This window comes from Vitis riparia, chromosome 19 (genome assembly GCF_004353265.1).
Source record: "Vitis riparia cultivar Riparia Gloire de Montpellier isolate 1030 chromosome 19, EGFV_Vit.rip_1.0, whole genome shotgun sequence".
Lineage (NCBI taxonomy): Eukaryota > Viridiplantae > Streptophyta > Magnoliopsida > Vitales > Vitaceae > Vitis > Vitis riparia.
The window spans coordinates 23746314-23755310 of NC_048449.1; the positions used below are offsets into that span (position 1 = coordinate 23746314).

Genomic DNA, 8997 nt, shown 5'->3' on the forward strand with positions numbered 1-8997 from the left:
TATGGCCTCGACCACTGGACCAAATATGTTATCATGGTACAAATGCGCCACCACACACATAAATATTATAAATTAATTAAAATAAAATTATTATAAATTAATTAATTTTAATTATGTTATTATATCTTTTTGTGTAGTAATTAAATACAGGATAAATATAAATTTATAAATAAAATCATCAATAATTTTAAATAAAAATAATTATGTACATTTCATTTTTTTCCTATTCATCCATATGTACAAATTCAATGCATTATCATTTTAGTTTTAGCGTGTTTTTAAATTCGGTATATTATCAGTTTGTGTATATATATCAGTTTTTTTTCTTAAAACAACTTCAATTTATATATTATTACTTTTTTATCCTTATTTTTTAGTTTTACCTGTCATTTTATGAGTTTTGATCAATTTATGTCAACTTTTTTTGTCAAAATTTTCATTGATATATTCGTAAAAATCTACTAATATAACCTTATGAAATCAACATGTTCTTCCTTGTTCATGATTAGATAAGAGCCACATTCTGAATGCTTCAGCAATGGCACATTAAGGCCATACATAGAAGCTGATATCTTAAATGAACTTAAAACACAAAAAGCTTTCGGCATTCATCTTCAAAGTATTAGCAGTACTTAAACTAACATTCAGTTTTGAGAAACAATACTGATCATGTTACAAGATCATAAACCGATGAATAAGTCCCTAAAACCCCAGCAAGAGTTCCAAATACAAGTATCCCCACAATGCCCATCTGCTCACAGTTCCAACCCCATCTCAAATCAGAATTAATCTTCAAGTAGCACAGGCAAGGGAGCAGAAAAGAAGCCGAAACAACAAAAATTGATCCAACAATGGCCATTAGGGACTCATAATATGGGAATACATAGGCCACAATAACAGTACTAATCAGCAATCCTACTCTTATGAGTAATCTAACAGTTCTCTGATTCTTGTAGTTTTCTGAAAGCCCGCCTTCAATGGCAGTCGCTACTGGGGTTACCATCAATGCGTATCGGGTAATTGGAATAAGTAAAGTGGTGTATATTGCAACCTCTGCGCAGACTTTACTGGTTGGCAGGCTCAAAGTTATTTGTGATTCTACTCTGTCCCCATACATAAGGTAGCCCACCATGGCCATTGCTAGGTAGGTGAAAGTCGTTAGGACAAAACTAAACAACAAAACCTGCAAATCAATCAACAAAGTAACCCAAATAAAACTATAGTTGAGTAGGATCATGTGATTTATTTCTTGATCATTTCTGAAGTACTAACAATCATGCAATGATCGAACAATTTTGATCGTTTGCAGTTGTTTACCTTACTGAACTGGTAGGTGTTCCGCATTGAAGTGTATATGGAAGGGATAACGGGATGTCCCGCGAAGCAGACGATATACAAGCTAACACCAGTAGGAAGGCTCTTGACATTCAGAAGTGTTCCTTTTTCATGAAACCCCACGCCGTTGAATAGACCCACGCAGAAAATGGAGACGAGGATGATAAGGCAAGAAAACACACCGGTGGCCGAGACATAGGACAGTATGCTCAAATCAGTTAGCAACATTGACGGGAAAATGATGAGGGCAGTGATCAAAACGAACGACTGTCTTCCATCCGCAGTCAATTCCCCGAGCTTGATCATGAACTTTGGAAATAGCTTATGTAAGTTGTCCCCTTCCAGTATCAAAAGCCCTATTGCAACAAGGTAGAGCTCAGAGTTCATGATGATCATCACTATGATCCTCCCCTTCATCCCAAAGGCTCGCTCTGCTATATCAAGGTAGCTTCTAATGGATGGATCAGCCTCCATACACCGCTTTAGTAAAATCCCGGTGTAGAAGGTCATAATGGCGATCAAGAAGAAGAGGATCAAGCTCAGCCATCCCCCACTTGAGAGAGCATAAGGAACAGTCAGAAGCCCAATTCCTGAGGGATTCAAACAAGCGAATATGATACATGTTTAGATGAAGTGCTCAAGCAACAAGGGAAGTAGTAACTTCAATTTCACCTAGGAATGCATTTGTGCCATTGAAGCAAGCCTTCAAGAAGCTCGATGACCCAGTCGTTGGGGTCTGCAGAGGGATCCTTAGCTCGTTGTTTGCCATTATTCTCTTTTGATTCAATAACTACCAAGACTTCCCATGTCTCCACTGCTAGTTATGAACTCTGCAGGGTAACTATATCCATGGACAAAAAGCAAGAAAAAATAGAAATATGGAGGAGTACTTGTTGTACAAACCCAAAACAAAAATATATAAAAAAAATAAAAAAAAATAAAAAAGATATGGGAATGCCTTTTCTTACCTTGAAAGATGGATGGGGTACATGAAAATTGATCATTCTTTGAATTGCCATGACCAACAACCTTGTGCTGCAATTATGAAGATCCCCATTACTCATGGGTTTCTATAAATATGGGGATTGAAGAAACACCATCCTTCTATAATAACCTTTGGCAGATCTCAAGATAAATAAAACATTCAATTTTCTGATCCTCTTTGACTGATTCACTTGTCATATATAAAAAGTGTTCATCTCAACACAAAAATGACAATGATGTAGGTTCCAAGTTATGGATTCACGTGAATGAGACCCCACCTCATCAGCTAGCAATAATATATCCTGCTCTCAAACTGTGACGTTGAGGGGTCCCACATGTATCCTAGCTTTATGCTGTCTACCGTATGAAGTAACAGCCATCTGGAGTGGCAACAAAAGGGTCAAGATCAGATTCTGATGGCTAGGATAAAGGCCTAGGACCCACCTTAATAATTGCAACCATTATTTGTTTTCGTGTACACACTTTCCTCTCCAAATACAAGGCAAAAAAAAAATGTTTAAATGAAGGGCTCTCCTTTTTTTCTTCTTCAAACTTGCCAACTTCCATACATATCAAGAAGAGAACTATCAGGGCAAATCCTAAGTGGAAGGAAATTAACGAAAGTTGAACTGTTACAAACTTATACTAGAGGCCTTCTACTCCAAGTGTACTAAGCCTTTCATTGTACCATGTATATTGTGAAAAGATCATAAGCTTAAAGCTACTCTACTTTTTCTCTTTTTCACATCAATTACTTTTCTGCATGGAAAATGAAAACAAAAGAGCAAAACATGTCCCTTGACACTTTCCATACCAAACAATCCATGGTCAGCATTTTTGTCTGTTTTACTTGTAACTTTTATGCTCTGCACCTCATTTACCATTTTTGTATTTCTCAAAAACTAGCTAGCTAGGTTCTGTTTGACAGCCTTTAATTAGTAGGAATAAAATTCTTTTTGAGAACCCAAATATAAAAGTTATTTTTTTTTGCTAGAGATACTATACACTTATGAAATAGTACAAAATTTTCCAACTTATTCTCCTTATTTTTAGATTATTTTTCAAAACACTCTACAAAAAATATGTGAAAAATCCTTAAACTTATTCAAACAAACCACTCTATGTTTAGAATAAATTTTCAAAAGCTAGTTCCAGTCTACAACTTGCCAAATATTGAAAAAACCGTTGTTTGTTCTAAAAACAAAAACTTTTTTAGAAAATAGGCCCCCTAAAGGATCCACAAGATGAATAGGGCAAAGATCAGGGAGATCAATCAAAAAGGATCAGACAGTGAGATCTATTAACATAGTGCTCAATCTAAACAACCTTGTTCACAAAAAAAAAAAAAAAAAAAAAAAAAAAAAAAAAAAAAATTGGGTCTAGTTTTTTCATGAGTTTTACAGTGGTATGTATTCAAATTTCCATGGAATGTTTTTGACAGTGAGAAACGTAAGATTGAACCTACAAGAAGGGAGAAAAACCAAGCTTTGAAGCTTACCTTGCTACAAATACAGGAGAGCAGCCTCAGAAGAAGAAGAAGTATATGCTTGGACTAAAGCTTTTGATTGAGGTTTAATTTGGAAGAGAAGGGCAAAGAGACTCTTGAGGTGAACCAAAGCAGCAGCAGCAGCAGCAGAAGAAGAAGAAGAAGCAGAAAGAAAAACTAAAAAGGTAGTTAATCATGAGCCCTGCCCTTCATTCAATTCATCTGTATCCCATGCAAATATATATGATATAAGTTTGAACTAAGTCAAACATTGCCAAGTTTATCAATCATCATTGACTACCATTCCACATCTCAACTACCATTCTCTCCAACGATCACATGTGCTAAATCAACACAAAAACCGATAAAAATTTCGAGTGTTCATGACAAAAATACTTGGGATCTTGTACTATCTTGAGGATCCAAAGAAAATTGAAGTACGAAAAATATGTAGAAAAGAGACATATGTATTAATCAGCTATCCATGGAATCGTTGTAAAGGTTTAAGGTAGGGTTATTGAATTTTTATTTTATTTTTTGTTATCAAAGAATATTTATTTATAGTAAAAAATTAATGATTTTGAGTTTTCTAATTCAGTAGAAGGTAGGTGGAAATGAATTTAATTTAGATGTAATACGTGTCTATTTGGGACTTCCATTATGATCATATATAAGTTTAAAAAAAACTCTAGTTACATGTATATATTAAGAAATATGTGATAGAAAATTATTAGAAAAAAATTTACTATTTTAAATTTTAAAAATTTTTAAATAATTTTTAAAAATATAAGATAAATCGATATGTTTTATATGAAAAAAAAAAATTAAGAGTATCCAAACGAAACCTAAGTTATCAAAAAAAAAAAATATTTTAAACAAAATTTTAGACATATTTTACAATGAGAAATTACACTCATAAATGATTTTGTTTTTTTTTTTACCAAAAAACATTAGAGTGTGAACATTAGCAAGAAAAGCTATGTGAGATTATTGAAACATTTTTTTTATTTGTTGTTATATGATTAACAATTTTTTAGCTTTTTATTTTTTTAAATCTAAAAACAAAATTAGGATTATTAAATATGTTTAATCTTTTTTAAAAAGAAGGGTATCTAAACAACCCATTTCTTATTTATAAGTTTATATTTCATTTTACATTGTATAAAAGAGTCTTAAATTAAAATTTTAAACCTCAAGGTATTTCTGTTACATGAATGTAACACATATTTCATGTAGAAAATAATAGAAGGATAAAATATACCTTTTTGCATTCGCAGCTAGCCATGGCTAGAAACTATGTCCCACTAATAAAAATCATGGTCCTCTATTTAAAATGAATAAATAGAAAAAGGACCACACTAAAAAAATTAAAATAAAATAAAAATAAAGAAAGGACCCGCACTGAAAGCAATCAAGCCATTTCTCAATTATTTATTCACAACTCCATATATATATATATATATATATATATATATATATATAAGGGCAGAGAATCTCATAAAAGCAACCTAAAAAAAATTAATGACAACAACATAAATAAAAGGAAGTTTGATTGGAACAAGACAAAAGGCAATAATAATTGGTATGCAATCATCAGTCTACCTCCTGAGGGAGTAAAAAATGAGTGAAATTATATGTTTGGGAAAGTGGGTTTTTGGCTCCGAAAATATATGGAAAAAAAAATCCTAATTTTTTAAAATTAGTATTATCTTCATTGATTTAAAAATACTTTAAAATATATGTATTTTTTAACAAGTCAAATTATTATTCTTTAAAATATCTATTTTACTTGTCATATCATCAATAATAATTGATAACTAAATTCCTTCATATCATCAACAATAACCCTATAAGGACATTTTTTTTCCTCGCTCCATCAACAAACATTCCACAAGTAACTCAAACTCATCTACCTTTTAAAAATAATAATATATTACCTTTTCTCTATATCTCTATTTTTTGAATTGAAGGTGAAGGTAAAAACAAAGAAAATGTTTGAAACAATAGAGTCCTTAAAATTAACCTTAACTTGCCCTAATGAAAAATTCTTAAAGAGGCCATAGGAAAAACCATAAATCTTATTCCTAGTAAAACTCAAAACTCATCTCCAATCCACTGGGGTTTCACTACTTATAATATCTACACTTTTTAAACTACTTCACATTTGTTATGAGATGCTTGTTTATGGAGAATATAAAAAAAATTCAACTTTTCCTACGAGGTGTTTGTTTCTAGAGAAAAAAAAATCATAAATAATAATAATAATAATAAAGAACTTATCTAAAAGAAAGGGAAATATTTACATGGAGGAATTTAGTTGTTAATTGTTGTTGATGATATGGCAAGTAAAAATGGCATTTTAGGAAATAATTATATGACTCGTTAAAAAGTGCATATATTTTAAATTATTTTTAAATAAATGAAGATAATACTAATTTAAAAAAATTGGGGTTCTTTTTTCTATATATATTTTCACATAAGTGAGTCAAAACTCACTCTTCCCTTATATGTTTATATGCGTCTTAACATACATACATGGGTAGTGTCACTCAAGAATGAAAATATCGGTAATCACGGATATATCAGTACTTCGATTTTACGGATATATCAGATATTTTGGAAAAACAATATATCGATAAACCTAAAATTGATCAAAATTTATAATATATATATATATAAACTTTATAAAAATGTAATTAGAAGTATAATGATATTTTTGAGTTGTTTTATTAAATAATTTGATATATGTATAATATGATTTATCATATTTGATAATAATATCATATGTTTCGATAAAAATATGAATTTTATAAGTGTATATTTATTATTAAATTACATTAAATATTATTTCATAATAATATTATGATATTTGATTATAATATGTATAATTTTAAAATATATATTAATATTAAAATTATGGTCCATTTAATTCAATAAATTGTGATATATTTACAATTTTTTAATATTTAATTAATTATTAATGATATTAAAAACACTGTGAAGAAAATTATCATGATAAATTTTATATTTTTAGTAATCAATTAAAAGAAATTTTGCATTTAATTATAATTAATTTGCTCACGATATTTTCTTCCATGGTGTCACTATAAGAAGGTAGGTATTTGGTCTTGGTCGCTAACCCAATAACCCCAACTAAAAGGAAGATTAAGTACAATTATAGAATATGGGTGCAAACAAAATAAACTGCAACGAGGTGCGAATATAGGTATAGAGAAATGCTATAGTTGTGGCCATATGTAAGAGCATAACTATAAACTATGGTTGCAACCTTATTTTACCCGCGACCAAAGGTGATGTATAGTAGGAGCTAAGGTTGGTTGTAGCTAGAAAAATATATATTTTTTAAAAAATTAAGAACAATGCTTATAGGTGCACATTAGTGTTGGTCGCAATTATAGGTCTTTCTATGAGGCAGATATGGTTTGGCCGCATCTATAGGTCTTGCTTTAGGGGGGATATGATTTGGTTGCAACTATAGATCTTTTTATGAAGGAGGATATGGTTGAATGCAACTATAGGTCTTGCTATGAAAGGGGATATGGTTCAACAACAATTATAGGTCTTATTATGAAGGGGGATATAGTTTGGCCACAACTATAGGTCTTACTATTGATGTGGGCTTTTCTTGGCTATTACCATAGGTTTTGCCTAGAGATGTTTAATAGGCAATGTCAGGCCAGTATAGCCCAATGTTTAGCAAGCTTTTACAGACCAACATGTTTGCCTGGTATAACCCACTTAAAAATCATTTCAAGTAGGGTTGACTCATGCAAACCAAATAGGTTGCCCTTGCATAGCCCATAAGCCCACAAGTCAATCGTGTCATGTCATGCCAATCAAATATAATTCATTCTCTGCTTCCTCTAAAAAATTTTTAAAAAAATAAATTGCTTCGTCATTCGATTCTTCAAGGTCAGTATCAACATATAGAATTTCATTTTCTTCTAACACGTTACTAGTGTTTGGCATCTCGAATGCCTCATGTAGCAATCCATGCATATCATCATAAGGTTCATCTCCAAAGTCATCATTATAAATTGACTCATCAAACTCATATTCACCATGCATCACCCGACGGACATGGTTTCTAACTATCCCATAGTTTTGCAAATAACTTCTCATAATTTGTCTATTCTGCATCATATAATTGTTGCAACGAATACAAGGACACGATAGCTTATCACTTCCACGAGCATTGTTAAAGGAAAATGCCAATAACCCTAAAACCTCATTATTATATTATTATAAGCTCACGCTTGACTTTTGCATCTAGCTTTTATCTATTAGCATTTCTGCAATTGTTTCTTTCAACTACATGAAAATTAATTTGAGCATGTCAACTTACAATACATGTTGTGTGCATTCTAACATCTCTAACTTCCTAATTTAGGTGATAGTTCCTATCCCATATAGGAATACATAATCCCTATGAGTCAAACTCCAATATGTTCTATTTCATTTTAGATTTGTCCAAACATGCACCCAGAGAACAAAGGGACGACTTTCAAAATGTCTTAAAAATGAATCAAATATAAGAGAGTAACTTCATACATATATATTATGTTTTCCTATACCGTCCAATCAGACAAGTTAAGTATCATTTGTAGAAAAACAAATCTTAATCACATGCTAGACAAATTGAAAAGTTGTCAAGTTGAAGTAAATTCATTGATGAAACCATTTTCACTCTTTAACAACTTAAATATTTTTAGTATGTGATTAAAGAAATTTTTGTCTCACAATGATACTTGAACATAAAGTCTAAGATTTCATGTCTGCATATATGAAGAACTAAAGTGAGAAATTTTCTTATTTATATAGAATATGAGGAACCAATAAATATTTTTTGTTATCATAATCTCCTAATCAATATAATATTTTTGAGTTTTCTACTTCGGTAGAAGGTAGGTGGAAATGAATTTAATTTAGATGTAATATTGTCTATTTGGGACTTTCATTATGATAATGTATAAGTTTTAAAAAACACTAATTACATATATTAATTTTTTTATTTTTTTTAGAAATATGTGATAGTTTACTATGATATCAAATGTAGAGTTTTGAATTCGTGTAATAGTTAATGTTACTTTTATCATTTTCTTTTTAATCACTTTCAATATGGTAAACAGTGTTCGAAAGTAGGAAAAGAAATTGAAGAAATTTAAATAAAT

General features: G+C 30.6%; 1 protein-coding gene across 6 annotated transcripts; it reads right to left on the reverse strand.

Moving 5' to 3' along the window:
* Window positions 1-578: 578 nt before the first annotated feature.
* On the reverse strand, window positions 579-4021 carry LOC117909611 (amino acid transporter AVT1I-like). Of its 6 annotated transcripts, none has more exons than XM_034823683.1 (6): window positions 3818-4021; window positions 2598-2699; window positions 2304-2370; window positions 2008-2165; window positions 1318-1925; window positions 579-1183 (listed from the first exon to the last, which is right to left on the reverse strand). In XM_034823683.1, the coding sequence occupies exons 4-6, from the start codon at window positions 2102-2104 to the stop codon at window positions 668-670; spliced, it is 1221 nt and encodes a 406-aa protein (XP_034679574.1). In that variant the 5' UTR covers window positions 2105-2165; window positions 2304-2370; window positions 2598-2699; window positions 3818-4021; the 3' UTR covers window positions 579-667. The 6 variants fall into 6 exon arrangements, with proteins under 6 accessions (XP_034679574.1, XP_034679571.1, XP_034679573.1 ...); XM_034823680.1 differs by having other exon boundaries at window positions 2008-2176; XM_034823682.1 differs by lacking the exon at window positions 2598-2699.
* Window positions 4022-8997: the final 4976 nt, after the last annotated feature.

What these genes read in the sequence shown, in the direction of transcription:
- LOC117909611 (XM_034823682.1), bottom strand. Translation starts at nt 2,104, where the DNA reads ATGGCAAACAACGAGCTAAGGATCCCTCTGCAGACCCCAACGACTGGG. An exon ending in TGGCACAAATGCATTCCTAG is followed by an intron (nt 1,926 to 2,007) that starts GTGAAATTGAAG and finishes TGAATCCCTCAG; the next exon opens with GAATTGGGCTTCTGACTGTT. An exon ending in ACACCTACCAGTTCAGTAAG is followed by an intron (nt 1,184 to 1,317) that starts GTAAACAACTGC and finishes ATTGATTTGCAG; the next exon opens with GTTTTGTTGTTTAGTTTTGT.